Source organism: Microtus ochrogaster, linkage group LG5 (assembly GCF_000317375.1).
Source record: "Microtus ochrogaster isolate Prairie Vole_2 linkage group LG5, MicOch1.0, whole genome shotgun sequence".
Taxonomy (NCBI): Eukaryota; Metazoa; Chordata; class Mammalia; order Rodentia; family Cricetidae; genus Microtus; species Microtus ochrogaster.
In genome coordinates this window covers 31,205,325-31,223,479 of record NC_022031.1, presented here as the reverse complement: position 1 = coordinate 31,223,479, position 18,155 = coordinate 31,205,325, and the positions used below count along the sequence as shown (strand labels likewise).

Sequence of the window (18,155 nt, the reverse complement as noted above, 5' to 3'; positions counted from 1 at the left end):
GCTAGAATCTTCCTGGTAAGCGCACCTTGGGGTGCGACACACATGATTGGAAATGGGTTAGTCCAGGAGCGAGAGTTAGCCTAGAAAAGGCTAGATAGAAATGGCCAAGCAGTGATTAAATGAATACAGTGTCCGTGTAATTATTTCGGGCAAAGCTAGCCGTGATGGCTGCCGGGTGGCGGGAAGCAGCTCACGGCTCCTATTACTACAGGCGTGCACCACCATCGCCCGGCTAGGAAAGTGGTTCTGAGGGAAGAAAGATGTGGAATTTAAAGGGAAAATCGTGATGTTAAAATGATGGACAAAGTAGACATGGTGCACTTACCTGTAATCCCAGGACTCAAGAGACCAAGATGGAATTGCTGCATGGCTAAGGCAGCCTAGGCCAGATATACATTTCAGGCCAGGCTTCCCAGAACTCGCTGTTACCGCATATGACAGCATTCCCTTTCTTTCTGTAGCCAAACACGGTTAGCTGTGCCGGATATACCATATCATGGGTGTCCATTCATTCTGTGGTAAACATTGGGTCTCTCTGCTTTTTCTTGTGCTTGTTTTGTTTTACTACTGAGAATAACACAGCTATGAACACTATAACAGGCTGAGGTTCGGGAGTAGACTGTATCCTACCGCTGACCTTGATCTCACTATGAAACTAAGGATGGAATGCCCGGTCTTCCTCCCAAATATTGAAATTACAGATGTTGGCTACTAGGTCAAGCTCTTGGAATATATTTTTAAATTTATTTTTATTATTTTTAATTATGTATATGTGTCTACGCATGGCTATGCCAGAGGTGGGTGCCTAAGGAGGCCAACAACATCAAATTCTCCTAGAACTTGAGTCACAAGTGTTTGTGAGCTGCTTGATGTGGGTGCAGGAATTGAACTTGAGGGTTTTTTTTTTTATGCATGTGGAGTTTTGCCAGCATGTTTGTCTACACACCATGTGCATGTCTAGTGCCAATGGAAGGCAGAAGAGGGTGTCAGATTTCCTAAAATGTAGTTAAGGAGGGTTGTTAGCTGCCATGTGGGTGCTGGGAAAAACAGCCAGTGCTCTTAACTGCTGAGCCATCTCTTCACCAGTGGGTCCATTTTTAGAAACCACAGGTGAATGGGAATTTCCATAGTGGTTGCCATGCACACCTAACACAAGTGCTCTTTTTTCCCTTTGTGTAGCTTTGGAGCCTCCTGGAACTTGCTCTGTAGAACAGGCTGGCCTCAAACTTACAGAGGTCCGCCTGCCTCTGCCTCCCAAATGCTGGGATTAAAGGTGTGTGCCATCACTGCTTGGCCCACAAATGGTCTTAACTACTGAACCATCTCTCCAATCCTTTGGAACATTTTTGTTTGTCTTTTTCAAGACAGGGCTTCTCTGTGTGGCCCTGGCTGTCCTGGAACTGGGTCTATAGACCAGGCCAGCCTTGAACTCAAAAATCTGCCTGCCTCTGCCTCCTGAGTTCTGGGACTAAAGGTGGGCACCACCACCGCCTGGCCCTTGGAACATATTTTTAAATAAAATGCTTAAAATGCTATATTTTTCACCAATGGGGACTCAGGTGGCAAAACATCTGCTTAGAGAATGTATAATATGTATATTTATTTTATTTTGCTGTTCATTTAGCAATAAAGATCAACTCTAGGACCCTGCCCATACTAAAAGTATGCTCTATTGCTTAGCCATCCCTTCAGCTGAAGATTTGGCTCCTTTGATCTGTCGGTACCCAGAATCCCATACACAGACAGATGTCTACATATACGCACGTATTCCCTTCCCACTTTTCCTAGTAAGGGTATGTCAACTTTAAGATCTCTTGACGTCTGTTTCTTGTGCTTCTGCGCTTCTTTCAGATGAATAAGCGTGGCCACAGATGTAGTGCTGTTGATAAGAGCCTTGACCATGTGCAAGGTTCTGGGTTCGATCCCCAGGAGTGCATAAAGCATGTGTGCTAATTCACCAGGTCAGTAATCCTGGCACTTGGACAGTAGAGACAGGAAGATCAGGGACTCAAGGGGACCCTCAGCTACACAGTAGGTTTGAGGCCAATCTGGGCTATGTGAAACCCTGACTTAAACAGCAATAATATTCCCACTACTTTCCTTGACTTCGTCTTTTATTTACCCATCATTTCTTTATCCCAGAACTCTCTGGTAGAATAGTACATCTCTTCTCAATTCCTACAAACATACTGCAGATCCTATTAGTTTAAGCTTTCTTTGACCCCGCCCCCAGCAACCATCTTTACCGCTGCAGCCTGGCCTGGTTGCTCTTTAGTCCACCCGCACAGCTGTCATACTTAGGTCACCGCTCTCTCTCTTCCCCAGAAACCTTCACGCTCATTTCCTGAGTGGAACATCGTCCTTTCTCTTTCTGGATCGGTCTCTGAGAAGAGTAGCTTCATAAGAACGACAGTATGAGAGCAAGTTTCTTGGGTCTTATGTGCTTGAAGAATTTAGACTCTGCCCGTGTTTGATAGTTTGGAGAAACAGGCTTCTGTGCTGGGATTCCCCTCCCTTGGGAATGCTGGGGTCGTTCGTGCATTGTCTTCTAATTTCAGTTCCAGCAATCAGATGCTACTCAGGTTTTCCAGCTTCGTGTGAGAGCTGTTTCTCTCTGGAGGGGTTCAATGATCGTCTCTTTTCTGATCATGCTTCTTGGTGCAGGAATATTTCCAACTAGTGTGCTGAACGATGTGTGAGCTCTCTGCCTGGAGGTTCGTGTTTCTCATTCACTACATTCTTGATGCTCAGAGATAATTGAGGGCTTCATAGTTAGGATCCCGAATGTCCCCCAGAGACCTGTGTATTGAGGGGCTTGGTCCTCAGCCTGTTGTGCTTTGGGGAAGTGGAACCTCTAGGGATAGGGCCCCATTGGAAAGAAGATAGGCTGTGGAGGCATGATCTTAAGAGGGTATCAGACCCTTTTCTAGGTTCCATTGGAAACCTTTCCATTGGATAGAAGATAGGCTGTGGGGGCATGCTCTTAAGAGAGTATCGGACTGGGGCCCTTTCCTCACTTTCTTCTGCTGTCAGACATTCATGTCCTCTTGCTCTGTGCATTGTGTGTCACCACAGGTTCAAAGCAAGTGACCAGGGACTGAAACCATGGGCCAAATGAACCTCTCCTCCTTACAGGTGAATTTTCTCGGGGCATATATTTTGTCACAGAGCTAAACACAATGGTGGCCCTGGAAATTTTTTCTTCTCTGTTTCCATGTCATTCAAATTCCTGTTTGTTGTCTGAGGTTTCTGTCCTGCCCAGTTCCCGCAGTCATTAAGTCCCAAAGAAATCACACAGAGGTCTACATTAGTTATAAACTGATTGGCCCATTAGCTTGGGCTTCTTATTAACTCTTATACCTTACATTAGTTCATTATTCTTATCTGTGTTCTCCACATAGCTCAGTACCTTTTTCAGAGGCGTAGTCACATCTTGCTTCTTCTGTGTCTGGACAGGAATGCAGAGGGAGCTTCCCTCTTCCCATAATTCTCCTGTTCTCATTGACCCGCCTCTACTTCCTGTCTGGTTGTCCCGCCTACACTTCCTGCCTGGCTACTGGACAATCAGCGTTTATTTAAAACATAATTGACAGAAAATAGACAATTGTCTCGCACCACCTGTTGTTAACTCTTCAGTTCTCAAAAACCTCATGACCTAGCTGGGCATGGTAAAGTATACCTATAATGCCAACAACTGGGGGTGCTGAGGGAAAAGGATCATGAGTCTGAGATCAGCCTGGGCTATGCAGTGAATTCTAGGCAAGCTGGGCAACATAAGAAAACCTGTCTTTAAAAAGAGAGAGAGAGAGAGAGAGAGAGAGAGAGAGAGAGAGAGAGAGAGACAGACAGGCAGGCAGGCAGAGGCAGAGACTCTGATTGTAGACTTTGGATATAAAGCATGGATTACAGTCAGAAAAGGAGTAACAATTAGACAAGGCTTAGAGAACCAGGGCATTATAACTCAGAGAACATTGTAATTAAAGGAAAGAAGAAATAAAGGAAATATACTCAGGGATGGTGGTGCGCCCGAAATCCCAGCACTTGGAAGGCTGAGGCAAGAGGATTAAGCAATCCAGGACAGCCTGAGCTAGACTCTGTTTCAAAAATACATAGGTAGGTAGGTAATAGATGTAGATCTATTAATAGGGGGGGTCTCATATCAAAGAAAATATGAGCATCAATATGTAAACTAATTGCATCTGGCGTACCTGTACATATTAAGAATAGCTGTAACATGCTAACTTACTAGTTAGGTTTAACTTTAGTTATTTTCTCCCGAAACACAAAGTGATAATTACATCATTTTAGATACTGCATTTATAGCAATGAATCATCATCAATGCTGACATATGACCTGGCAGAATGCTAACATGAGCAGCTCCTTCTGTGAGTCTCTTGACAGAGGTTTCATTTGGTCTTCAGCTCTCTAAGCCACGTGGTTGGCCTTTCTGTGTTCAGTTGGTTTGTTGTTATTGTTGTTGTTGGAGACAGGGTTTTATGTAACAAAGGCTGGTCTTGAATTCATTATGTGGCCAAGCATGACCTAGAAATTCTGATTCTCCTGCTTTTATCTCCCAAGTGGCTATGATTACAGGTATGTGCCGTCATACCCGGTTCCTGTATTTAGTTTATTTTTTAATAACTTAGAAATTTTATTAATTTTATTTTATTTATTCTATTTTATGTTCATGCCATGCTGCAGCCATGTAGGTCAGAGGGCAACTTTGTGGCCATAGGTTCTCTCCTTCTACCTTCACATGCGGTTCCAGGGATGGAACTCAAGTTGTTAGGGGTGCAGTATCAGGAAGCAGGCGCTTTAACCACTGAGCCATCTCACTGGCCCTATTCATGTTGTCTGAGTTATTTTCCTTACAGATTTTAGCTAATTAGGGGAAAAGATAGAAGTGAATATTCTAAGACCTGAAAAATAAACAAAGTTGGCAGGGAGTTTTTAATGCATTTTCCTTAACTTGCTTTATTTTAATTTTTCTGATATTAGAGATTGAATCCAGGTATTCACACAGGTCAGACAATCACTTCACTACTTAAACCCACAGCCATAGTTTTCCTTTGTTTGAGACAGTCTCATATAGTCCATACTGTCTGTAAACTTGTGTAGTCAAGGCTGGCCTTGAACTCCTGATCTTCTCGTCCCTGCCTCTCTAGCACTAAAATTGGCACATTTGCTCTGCTTATCTTACAGTGCTTTGAGACAGTTTCTCATTAAACCCTAACTGCCCTTGAACTCACTTCTGAGCCCCCGCCTCCTCTTTCCAAATGCTGGAATTGCAGTTATGCCCAGGTTACACAGTGCTGACATTCACGCTAGGCAAGTTCTCTACTGCAGAACTCCCGACCCTCTTTTTATTTTGATATTGGGTTTCACTAAGTTGTTCAGGCAGGCCTGGAACTCATTATGTAGCCCAGGCTAGCTTTAAACTCATGGCAATCCTCCGGCTTCAGCTTCCTGGTTGCTGGGATTACAGGTGTGTTTCACTACACTCATCTCTCTTAATTTATTTTAAACTTCTGGGAAATAATTGAATCTCATTTTTGAAGATATCAGCTGGAATCAGAAAATATGACTGTAAGCATTAAGTCTTTCAGTAAGGGCAATCCACTCTATAGAGAGGTCATGGACAAAAAAAAACCCCAAGTTTATTATTTTGGAGATTCTTCTGTTTTTGAAAAAGAAGAAAACATAAAAATATTAAGCAAGGAATGTTAAGCACACATCTGTAACCCCAGCATTAGGGAGGCAGAGACAGGAGGATCAGAAATTTCAAGGCTAGCCTGAGCTACATCAGCACCTATCTTAAAAAAAAAACAAAACAGAAAGTTCAGTTCATTTGGCTTTAAAGGAAAAAGGAAACCACCCTGAACAGCTGTGCTACCCCAGTCTGGGTGCTCTTCTCTAGAGATGCTTGCTTCCTGCCCAGCGCTGAGACCCCACAACCAGGCCGGTCATCCTCGTCTGTTCCCCCCCCCCCGTCTCTCTTTACCTTACAGGCATTTCTAGCTTATTTGCCTCGGACTGGCTCACAAGGAGGACAGTGAACGGACCTTGACTCCAGCCAATATTTTTCTTAATTAAGTGATACAGTCTGAGGTGTTCCCTCACTTTTATGTGTTGTGATTGAATCCCAGTTGTGAAATTTTATGTGGGTAGAAGCTTAATATGGCTTCGGCGCTTACAAGTGGGGCCCTGAAGCTAGGTGTAATGGCTCAAGTCTGTAATTCGGGAAGGAGGTGGAGGGAGGAGATTGCTACCAGTTTGGGACCAGCCTGGGCTACATACTGAGTCCCTAGCAAGCCTGAGATATAGTAAGACCCTAAGATACAGTAAGTACAAGGTTAGCCTTAGTTACATGGTGAGTTTGAGGTCAGTCCAGGCTACCCCAGACCCTGTCTCAAGAAACCAAACCAACCAAACAAAAACAAACAAGAGAATTTTGAGAATCTTGAGTCATTAGATGAAGCCCATGATTAAATCATGGTGGGAATATAAGAGAACGAGAGCTGGGTGTGGCAGGAAACATCTCTGATCATAGCACTTCAAAGGCAGGAGCAGATCTCAAAGAGTTCAAGACCAGCTTGATGTACACAGCAAGTTCCAGGCCACCCAGGACCACGTAGTGAGATCCTGCCCGTCAAAAGAGACAGGCACACACACGTGCATCCCAGTCTCTCGGATCACAGCAGGGCTATGCTAGCAAGACTACAAGATACAGCCCCGTGACTTTCCCTTCCCAAAGCATGAGCCAAAATAAACCTGTTTTCTTTATATAAATAACCCACCTTACATATTTTGTTACAATAGTAAAACATGAACTACTGTACCAGGGTTGATGATGCAGTGTTTCTAGAAATATATTTTTCTAAAAGGAATCAGAGTTCCTCAAAGTTTCTCTAAGGTTCTTTTTTTTTTTTTTCTTCCCCTACACTGGTAGAGATCAAAGGTCCAAGATGGTATTCCCAGGCTGGACGCAAGGTCCAGCAACGTACTGGTGCCCTTCTGTGCCAGAACAACAGGATTCCTACCTCGTGCTGTTCATAGCTAACACAGACTTGCCTACTAGACTTCTGGGGGCTGGAAGCCCAAGGCCAGGTGTCAGCTTTCTTCCTAAGTCATGAACTCCAGCCTTGCAGTGTTCTCGCACAGCACCAAGAGTCTGTCTAGGCTCTCTACCTGCTCATGAGGGCTCCCGTGTAACAGATCATGTCCCGGAGGACCCACCTCCTCATGTTATTCCCTGGAGAGTTAGGGCTGGGTGACAGTGTATTAGTCAGGGTTCTCTAGAGTAACAGAAACAAATCTCCTTATAGAGAGAGAGGAGATTTATTAGCATGACTTACAGGCTACGGTCCAGATAATCCAACAATGGCTGGCTGGGAATGGAAGGCCCAAGAACCAATAGTTGCTCCATCCTTGAGGCTGGATGTCTCAGTGGATCTCAGCATATGCTGGAATCCTAAGGAAGGAGGCTCCAGTGCAGTGGAGGAATAGACTTGATAGCAAGGGGAGGGCAAGCAGGCGGAGGGCAGAAGCTCCCTTCAGAGCAAAGCTTCCTTCAGAAAGTACGGCCCAGATCGAAGGTGTCTTCCTCCCTCAAAGATCTGGATTAAAGATGGATCTACCTACTTCAAATTAGGCAGAAATCCCTCACAGGTGGATTTTTTGGGTTTTAGTTCATTCCAGGTGTAATCAAGTTGACAAGCAAGAAGAGCCACCACAGACTACGAACAGCCTGTCAACTTGACTACATCTGGATTCAACCAACACCCAAGCAGCTGGGCCTGCCAGTGAGGGATTTTCATGACTGGACCACTTGAGGCGGGAAGATCATCCTCTCTCTGGGCAACACTTTCTGGTGGCAGCCCACACCAAAGAACAAGGAAGAAGGAAGCTTTGGCCCTTCACCTTTTTGTCCTCACTCTCACAGACAAGCTCATCCATCCTGCCACACAGCAAGACCCTCAAAAAACTAATAAAAGAAGAAAACCCGATAATCAAAGATGGCAGAAAATACAGACTATGATCACCAACGATTAGTTTTTTTTTTTTTTTTTTGTTGATTTGTTTTTGGTTTTTCTCACTATGTGGCTCTGTCCTGGAACTCAGTGTAGATCAGGCCTGCCTCTGCCTCCCAAGTGCTAGGATTAAAGGCTTGTCCATCACCTCCACCCCGGGCCCCACCTTTTCACACCTTTAATCCCGGCACCAATGAGGCACAGGCAGGCGGATCTCCTTGGGATCAAGGGCAGTCTGGTTTACACAATGAATTCCAGGCCAATGAGGGCTATACTGCAAGACTCTGTAAAATTAAAAACAATTTTTACTTGTTACTGGAAATTTTGAGGAGTCCCTTTCGGGGTGTTGTGACAACTTGCTACCAGGAAAATTGGAGTCCCCTCTCAGGGTTCTTAGTCTCAATAAGAAGTTAATTTAGAACAGAGTCAACAGAAGCCTAAGCACAAACATTAGAGTTTTGGGATTTGTTTGTTTTTAAGATCCTAGAGTAGGAATACTTTAAATCTCAGCAGCTGCCTAGAAGGAAAAGGAAAGCCTTCCCTTTTTGAAAGCAGCCACAGAGCAGGAAGGCTGGTTAGATAGATCAGAGGAGAAGGCAGGACAACCCAGTGTCCAGGCTCTGGCCAGTATCTGAAAGAAGAGAGATAAAAGGGAAATTATAGAATCTCATCTTTCTATCCACAAGACATGGATTCCGCTCTTCCGACTTCCCCTTGATGGGGGAACTGCATCAAGTTCAGTTCAAAGTCACTGCTCTGCAATCTTACAATCATTGACAAGATGGGCTGAAATCAGGAAATGGACATACCTTTTCATGATGAAAAGCTAGTGACCCCATATTTAAATCTGTTCACCATCAGGAATTAGTATCCGGGCTGGAGTTTTGGTTATATCCTCACTTTTAAACCCCCCCCCCCATGTGCGAGTGGTTATTGAGGAAGAAATGAGAAATCAGAGCTTCCGTCTAATATTCCCGACCTGAGCACAAGGACATTCCCTATTTCAGGCCAAGGACAATAACGGAACTATTCCATTGCCTACCCATCCTCTGTGAGCGCATGCGTGCGTGCGTGCGTGCGTGCGTACGTGCTAGGGCAGGCAGGGAGCAAGTGTGCCACAACATGTAGCTGGAGGTCACAGGGTAACTTTGTGGTTTTTGGTTCTCTTCCATTTTAATGTGGCTTCCAAGGACAGGACTTAGGCTGCATGGTTTATGTAGCAAACACTTTACCTACTTTTTATTATTGTGAGACAGAGTATCAGTAAATTTCCCAGAGTAGAACTTCCCATCCTCCAGCCTCCCCAGGGGCTAGATTAGAGGTCTGTGCCACCAGGCCCCACTTCAAACTTTGATCTTGCCAGACTAGGACTTCTGTTGACTTTTTTTTTTTTATGATTGCGTCAAAATCTTTAGTTTTTGTGTCTTAATTCCCCTTCTGTAAAATGAGGATAAAAAATAATCCAATCATCAAAGGAGTATGTTTCAAACAAGATGATTTACGAGATTAGTACTGAGAAGCTACTGGTGGCTACAGTCCTTTTCTGTATGAACTGTGGGGAGAGTTCTGTTAACCCAGTTAGCTAGCAAACTATAGCAGGGCTGGTGTTCTCACTGGGACAAAGGCCAATCTGTTTGCAGCAGCATCAACTATCAGGGGCAGTGTGAGATCTCAAGACCCCCCTCCCCCCCAGATCTTTAGCTATAAAAGCAGTTAAACTTGTAAGGCCCGTTTTCGGGATTATGGAGAACTTTTTGTAAATTTAGGAATCCATCAGTAAGTCCTATAATTCTTCTTTTCATCCCAGGGTTAATTAGCAGCGTCACAAACCGAATAAATGAGAAACCACACAACCACGCTTCACTGTAGGTTATACGGAGGCAGATCTTCGCCAGTGCTATGGAATAAATCCTTAGTGTTCTCCAAAATCTCTTAACTACACATTTTATGAACTGAAAAAGAACAAAAACGAACAAACAAGCAGTCCCTTCCCGAGGTCAGCAGCTTCCTAATTCCTCCGCCGCCCTCACCCCAGGGAGGTGAGGCCGAAGTCGAACTTCATTGTTCACGGGACACTCTCCAGAAGAGCCCGTTGGTCGCGCCTGCGCAACGTGTGCTCTTTGTGCCCGGCTGCTGCAAGCGGCTTGTTTGTGTCTTGCGGGGGGCGGGGGAGGGGGGCCGAGGGCGTGGCCTGGCAGGCGCGTTCGGACTGGGCCGCCGCAGGGAGGTGGGCGGGCCCGGGGCGGGGCCTCGGCTAACAACACTCGCAGCGGCGGCCCGGGCTATTTGTTGCTGCGCTGCCTCGCCCGAGTCATGGTCCTTGCTCCGAATCTCCCAGCAGCAGCCGCCGCCGCCACGCCGTGACGCCCGCTTCCAGTCGTCTGCCGAGTCCCACGCCTCGCCGCGCTATGACCGTCGTCTCCGTCCCGCAGCGAGAGCTCGCTCTGGGCGGCCGCCTAGCGCCGCTCGGCTTCCTCGGGGCCCTCCCGATGGTGAGCCCGGCCCCGCCGCCCTTGCCGCGCCTTCCGGACCCGCGCGCGCTGCCTCCCACCCTCTTCCTGCCGCACTTCCTCGAGGGAGACGGCCCGTGCCTGGCCCCCGCGCCTCGCACCGCTGCGCCGTCCGGCTGCAGCCCGGCCCCGGCGGCTGCCCCGCGGGCGGCGCCCAAGAAGCGGCGGAAGAAGAAGGTGCGGACCAGCCCCGCCGGACAGCTCCCCAGCCGCTTCCACCAGTTCCAGCAGCACCGGCCGAGCCTGGAAGGCGGCCACAGCCCGACCCCGGGGCCGACCGCGGCGCCGGAGGAGCGGGGCCCGGCGGCCACAGCCCTGCTACACCGACAACCCCCGCTCGCCAAGGAGGTAGGGCCTGTGGGGGCGGGGCGGCTGTTTACTCGGGAGGGAAGTTTCCGTGACGCTCGCTGGAGTCGCGGGGCGGAAGCGGGCGGTGGGTGGGGGGCGGGGGAGAAGGGGGCTGGGCGGCTGCGGTGGCGCCGCCCATTGGCTCCGAAGCCAGCCAATAGGAGCAGCGGCTTCGACCCAGCAACAGCCCGCATTTAGAAGGCTGGCGGCGTTCCAGGGGGTTTCGGCGTTCGGGGCTCACGGGCTCTCGGAGGGCTGACGTCAGCCCGCTACGTGCGGCGCTCTGGGGCGCTCATGAAGGCGGTGCTGGGTGGGAGCGGAGGCGCAGGCGCGGTGCCCACTGGGGCACCCGGGCCGAACCCACGCGCGGCCGGACCCGCGGAGTCGGAGCCGGGGTTTTGGAAGTTGGCAGGAGCGCTTGTCATTCAGACTCCCGACTCGAATGTTTCCCAGCCCCGGTGCTGCGAGCGGTGCAGGCAATCACGAGCCTGCCTCTCTGGCGGGGCTTCTAAGTGGTGTCCAAAATAAGTTTTAGAAGTTATCAGATGAACCACGCCAATTCAGTGATTTGAATGATACGGATAAAATTTCGTCGGGGTTAGAGGAATTTGAGAGTAGTCTTAGTTTAAAAAACAACAAACCTTTTCATACAGTTTGAAGGATTGGTTCTCGTTTATAATGACCCCAAACCAGTCTTTGTACTAGAATTTGTACTTGATCAGGGTTTGCCCATGGAGGGGAATCAAAACTTAGGTTCTAAGGGTATTTATGTACTTATTATTAGTTTTAGTTTCAGTTTTTCAGGCAGGCGCTTACGTAATCTGTATTGTCTTAGAAAACTCACTGTGCAGCTGAGAATAACAGATATCTTAACCCCCACCCCACCCCAGTTCTGCGATTACTGTGCATCACGCCTGCTAAGATTTCTTGAAGTGTTAATCTAAAAGACTTGGCCGAAGATTTTATTCAGTATTGAAAGGGGAAGCTGTGCTACCCTTAGCTACTCTCCGATGGGTGACCTTGTACTTAGCTTTCGGGTTTCTGTGTAACGTTGCAGGTAACAAGGGATCTAATGGTAGAAGTTTTCATTTGATGCAGGTTTCTGTAGGTTCCACTTTTGGTTAGGAAAGTTACTACAGTGTGCAAAATGTTTTAGTTATCTTTGTTGGTGGCTGAGTTGGGGGTTACAAGATTAACCAAGCAGTTCGTGCTGGCCTGGACTTCTGCTTCTTTGGGCCTTACAGGCCTTTTGGCTGGGGCTAAAGGCTTTTCATGAAATTGTTGAATCTGAAAGGCACACAAGGTACATTTTTCTTTTGTTTGTTTCGAGACAGGGTTTCTCCGTAACAGCTCTGGTTGTCTTGGAACTCGCTTTGTAGACCAGGCTGGCCTTGAACTCATAGAGATCTGCCTGCACTGCCACTACCAGGCCAGGAACATTTTTTTATCCCGCAAGTAACTCTTGCTTACAGTTAGAAAAGGTGGACATGGTTGCCTTAAATTTTTTAAGTTGGATGTTTTACTTTATATGTATTCCGGTAACAGCATTGAGTTCATGTTTTCAGTAGCAATATAAGAGGCATGTGTAATTGGAAACCTGGTAGCTAGCATATACTTTGTCGAAACTGGATTCAATTCTAGAGGAATTGAGAAGAAATATGTAAAATATATGCTGTAAAGATAACTTTCAAACTATTCACTATTGTGTTCCTTTGTAGGTGTTAAAATCAAAGATGGGAAAATCGGAGAAAACTGTCCTTCCCCACGGCCAGCTTGTACATGGTATACACTTGTGTGAACAACCAAAGATAAACAGACAGAAAAGCAAATTTAACTTGCCACTAACCAAGATCACCTCTGCAAAAAGGAGTGAAAATGACTTTTGGCAGGACTCTGCTTCCCCCGATAGAATGCAGAAGCAGGAAAAAAAGCCTTTTAAAAATACTGAGAACATTAAAAGTAACCATTTGAAGAAATCAGCATTTCTGGCAGAAGTTAGCCAAAAGGAAAATTATGCGGGAGCAAAGTTTAGCGACCCACCTTCCCCTAGTGTTCTTCCAAAGCCTCCGAGTCACTGGATGGGAAACACTGCTGAAAATCCCAGCCACAGCCGGGAGCTCATGGCAGTGCATCTGAAAACGCTCCTCAAAGTTCAGACGTAGATTTTAGTTTTCAATATGTATGTTAAACATAGATTTTTTTCCCACATCCTTGGACTCTAAACGGAAATGGATACAACGGTGGAAACTTGACATGTTGCAGCATACGACAGGAGATGAGCTTAAGTCACACACAAGAAACTTGTATTATATTTTATATTTTGTAAATACTGTATACCATGTATTATGTGTATATTGTTCATACTTGAGAGGTACATTATAGTTTTGTTATGAAAGTATGTATTTTGCCCTGCAGATGTGGTGGGTGTTTTGTATATATACAGTGAAGATATTTTAAGTGGGTGCTTAAGGCACGTGGAAGACTGTTTGCTTGTACTGAAAGTTTTTTAAGAACAGCTCTCAGATCTCAAAAGTGAAGACCTAAATGTGAAACAATTTACTATGTACTACTGAAAGTTAAATCTGGCACAATCACTGTAAACATGGACTTTGTCTGTGTTTCTCTAAATTGACTTGCCTTTTAATCTGTAATTGCTAGAAAATTTCTTGTTTTTACCAAACTTGATTTCTGGATATCAATATATAGCCATTATTGAGATTTAAAACTCCTCAAATTTTAAATGCCAACAAAATTGGTTGTAATCAAATTTTAAATCAATAATAATTTGGCCTCCCCCCTTTTAAGCTAGTCCTGGCTTTTTGTGTATGACTGCTGACTTGAATGAGTGTGTAAGCAGGTGACTTTGTGTGATTGGACTTGGAAAATTTTACTGTCTTTGTCACTATGCTAAAATACCAGTCTTGCTACAAAATTTAAATGTGACCAATAATCTAACCTACCTCTGAGAGCAAGAACTTCCCATCTTAGAAATAGAAAAGGAAAACTGGTTATAAAAATACAGGGAATTAGGACAAGCTGTGGAGTTGAGGTAACCTGGAACTTGGGATGCTTCTGGCTCTGCCTCTCCTGTGCTGGGATTACTGGCATACCCCACCTCCCCTGGTTGATGTAGTGCCAGGGATCAAACTCTGCTTTGTGGATTGATCTAGGCTAGCAGGCATCCTTTCAGATGACTCGATCCCTAGATCTAGAATACATAGCTTTTCATCATTTTTATTTTGACTTTTTTTTTTTTTTTTTTTTGAGTTTTCCAAAGTGTTCTTGAACTTGTCTGATAGTCCAGCAGGCCTGAAACTTGTAGTCTTTTTGCCTGGGCCTCCTGAGGACCTGGGATTACAGGCAAGGTTCTACAACTGACTTAGAATTTACTTTCATATATGAACTATTAACTGCTTGGCTTATATGCTTTTTAAACATTTTTATTTAACGATTAATTTTTAATTACCTGCATGTGAGTGTAGAGTTCTTGAAGGCTGGAGAAATTGGATCTCTGGAGTTCAAGTTACAGATGGCTGTGGGCTATGAGTGCTGGGAAGTGAACTCAATAGAAGTGTGTTTAACCACAGAACTCTCGCCTGTCCTGCATTTTTCATTGAGAAAATACTACAAGGGATGGGGAAATGGCTCAGGGTAAAGGAGCTTGCCACAAAAGCCTGATCCTGAAACTCAAAAGGTGGAAGGAGAGAAGTGACTCCACCACTTGGCCTTTGAGGTCTACTTGTGTACTGTGGCACACACAGTTGTTAAAGTGTTTGATGGAGACTTTGGAATTTAAAGCTTACGTGAAGATAAATGCCAGTGGGAAAGCAAGAGGCAAAAAGATCCCAAGGCTCCCCGCCAGCCAGCCTAGCAAACCTGGATGCCCCAGTTGGTCAGCAGGTGTATGTGCTACTGCACAAACACGACAACTTGAGTTTCAGTCCCAGAACCCACATGAAACAACTCAAAAATTGTTCTCTGACCATGACTTGCTGTGGTACATCATCTACATATGTACACAAGATAACAGCCATTGAGTAAGATACACACGAGGGTTGATGCACGAATGCCCATATCCTAGTACTCCTAAGTTGCAAGCAGGAGGCTCAAAAAAGTCATGATAGCTTTTCAGTGACTCTAACCCTACTACACAATGCCAAGACCAAGATACAGTGATCCTTTAAAACTAGTACCATGTAGGAGATTCTTAGACATTATTGGCCAAGTTCTCATGCCACCTTGAGTTAGTCTTGGCCCCCTAGACCACGGTTTGCGTAGCTGCCCTTCAGGAGCTACTCCACTGTCGCAGTGAAACGCAGAGGTTTCTACTTAGTGATGCTGGTTATTCGCAGCTCTTTCAGACCCAGCAGACCCATTGTCTAGTATGTCAAAGTTTTCACGTCAGTGGTGCTGTCTCCTTGGTCACAGCGGACCAGAGGCTGCAAATTCTTGATCTGGAATGTCACTCTGGTTCACAGACTCTGCTTTTGTCTGAAACTTAAGCCACACCTCTCTTGTCTGACTTCCCTCACAGGTAGGTGGCCACCACTTTTAATTGCAGTACTGACAAGACAGGCAAATCTCTTGTGAGCTCAAGGCCACCCAGGCTCTCACAAAACCAAATTCCCAAATTGCTTCTGGTCATGCTGTTTACCATAGAAAAGCTGAGCTCTTAAGTTTTCATGCTGAGAAAAAACAAATCCAAGGTCCCCCTGCAGGGTTTCTCCCGTGGAGCACAAGGCCCAGAACGGGTTCTGTGAAGGGTGCAACCAACTAAACACCCAGTGGGAGTGGTGATCAAGAGCACCTGCTGGACTGACAAGGTTCCTGGTCCTGGTGGTACTGGCACAAAGCCAGCAACCCCACCCCATCCCCAGCCCATTCCTGATTCACAAGGGGGTGCTGGGGAGAAACGTACTTAAGGTGACATTACAGAAAGGGAAACCAGTTTTGCCAGGGAAAGTGGACAGTTAGCTGCTCTCTGTTGCTGTAATAAACAAGATGAAAAAGGAACTTGGGGCTTGTACCTTTAATCCTAGCAATCGGGAGGCCAGCCTGGTCTACATAGCAAGTTCCAGGCCAGGCAGGGAAGCAGAAAGTGGTCCTGTCTCAAAACAAGAAAAAACGTAACTTGATGAAGCAAGGATTTATTTTATTTTGCAACTCACAGGTCAGGCTGTGACTGAGGGAATTCAGGGTAGGGCCACCAGAGGCAGGAACTGAAGCTGACCAGTGAACAACACTGCTTAGTGGCTTGCTCCCTATGACTTGCTCAATCTCCCAAAACAGAAGCTTCCCCCAAGTTTCCATCTCAAACCTCTGGAAGAAGTAGAGGGGCTTTGACAGTCTGCCTTGTCATACCATACATCACCATTAATTAGACATTAAACCCACCCCTCACCAAAAAAAAAAAAAAAGTTCTTTTTGTTTGGTTTTAAGCCATTGTCTCACAGCACTGTAGTCCAGGAGTTCACTGTGAGGCCTGCCTCAGCCTCCTAAATGCTGGGATTACAGGTATGCATGACCATATCCATCTCTAACAGTTCATCTTTGTGTGTGTGTGTGGTGTGGAAGAGTAAACTGGGCTTTGGGCATGCTGGCAGGAATGGTAACATTGAGTTATATACCAACCTCTTCTTGATGTTTCACTTTGAGACAGGTCTTTCTATGGAGACCAAATCACCTTGAGTTTGTGGTCCTGCCTGTGCCTACCAAGTTGGGATTACAACCGTGTCCAGCAGTAGGCTGGGTGTATTGAATGCATGGTCGGGGTCGGGTATATAGTTCTATGCTAGAGTTCTTGCCTACCAGGCAAGAGGCTCTAGTTTCAATTTCCCATGCTGAAAAACAAATATTTAACAACCACTAAATTATTTGCCAGACACGGTACATACCTATAATCCCATGCCATAAGCCCCCCTCCCCTACACATACAATAAATTTTCAACATCTATTTTCTTTTAAAATGGGTTTATCAGGTCATACTGCTTCACTAATGAAAACGTACCTATAAATATTCCAGGTAATCCTCCAGAGCTGCTTGTGTATACACAGACAGGTACTTCAGTTACAGAGAGCTCCCCAAGGTTAGCGCGTTAACCTGACTGTCAAGTGTGGGCTGCAGCTGTGTCCTTGGCAGTCTCCTGTGTTGGGAGGAAAGACGGCCGCTCAAAACTATTTTCCTTTCATCTTCAGAATTTGTTTTTCATTTATAAAAATTCCCATTTTTGCCTACATCTCTGTCGGCACATTGCATGCCTGCTGCCCACAGAGGCCAGAAAAGGGAGTCAGGTGATGCTGGGACTAGAGTTAGGGATGTTCTTGCTGGAAATCTAACCACCTCCTCTAGGGAAGCCCGTAACCGCGACACCATCCCTCCAGCCTGAGGTTTTTGGTTGGTTGTTGTGGTGTGTATGTGTTGCTTTTAATTGACGAAGCTGGTTTGGAAAGACAGCCACCTCCCTTCCTGATCTGAATTACAGGCATGCACTGTGCCTGGTTATTTTCAGTTTTTTTTTTTCTAACAAAAACTTCCCCCTTGTATTTTCACTTTCATATTTATATTTAAGTAACAAAACTTGATTTTGCACACTTTGTCTTCCTTATTCATTCATTTATCTATTTATAGGAGGGGACTGCTATAGCCTAGGCTGGCCTCAAGCTCCTCATTCTCCTGCCGCTGCCTTCCAAGTGCGAGGGTTGCTGGCGTGTGCCATGGTGCTCGGTTGTTTTTTCCTTTCAGTAAACATTTTGACGGCTTTTGGTTATCTCCGACATACCTCAGCTGTAGAGTGCTTACCTAGCACGGGACAGAAATAAACAGCATCCCCTACACTACTGTTGTCTGAGGTTTCTGTCCTGCCCGGTCCTGCAGTCATTCAGCCAAAGAATCACACAGAGGTCTACATCAATTATAAACTGATTGGCTCAGTATCTCAGGCTCTTCTTATTAACTATTTTATTATTTCAACAAACTTTATTCATGGCCTGTCACATGCTAAATGCTTTTGTAGGTGGTAATACAGAAGTAGTTTGCAGAGACTCTCTTCTGAAGATGGCCACAGACTTAAAGATGGGAAATACTTAAAGCAACAGAAATAGATACAAAATAACGGCAGCTCATATACATTGAGCATTGATTATACCATATATCAACAATATATACTTTCTGTGTATTTTATGATTTAATTCTCCTGAGAGCTCTAGAAAGGGATATATTCCTTTTACACATCGCCTTTACACAAGAGAAATATGAGGCTCAGGGCA

The 18,155-nt window shown here is 45.6% G+C and overlaps 1 protein-coding gene across 1 annotated transcript; it reads left to right on the top strand.

Annotated features, from left to right (window-relative positions):
• The first annotated feature begins 10,358 nt into the window (after positions 1-10,358).
• Positions 10,359-13,693, top strand: Pnrc1 (proline rich nuclear receptor coactivator 1). The gene is made up of 2 exons (XM_005361959.3): positions 10,359-10,889; positions 12,608-13,693. Exons 1-2 carry the CDS (start codon positions 10,440-10,442, stop codon positions 13,049-13,051), a joined length of 894 nt encoding a protein of 297 aa, XP_005362016.1. The 5' UTR covers positions 10,359-10,439; the 3' UTR covers positions 13,052-13,693.
• Positions 13,694-18,155: the final 4,462 nt, after the last annotated feature.

Excerpts from the sequence above, each read along its gene's own strand:
- Pnrc1 (XM_005361959.3), top strand. The coding sequence starts at position 10,440 with ATGACCGTCGTCTCCGTCCCGCAGCGAGAGCTCGCTCTGGGCGGCCGC. Across the intron at positions 10,890-12,607 it reads AACCCCCGCTCGCCAAGGAG|GTGTTAAAATCAAAGATGGG; the intron begins GTAGGGCCTGTG and ends GTTCCTTTGTAG.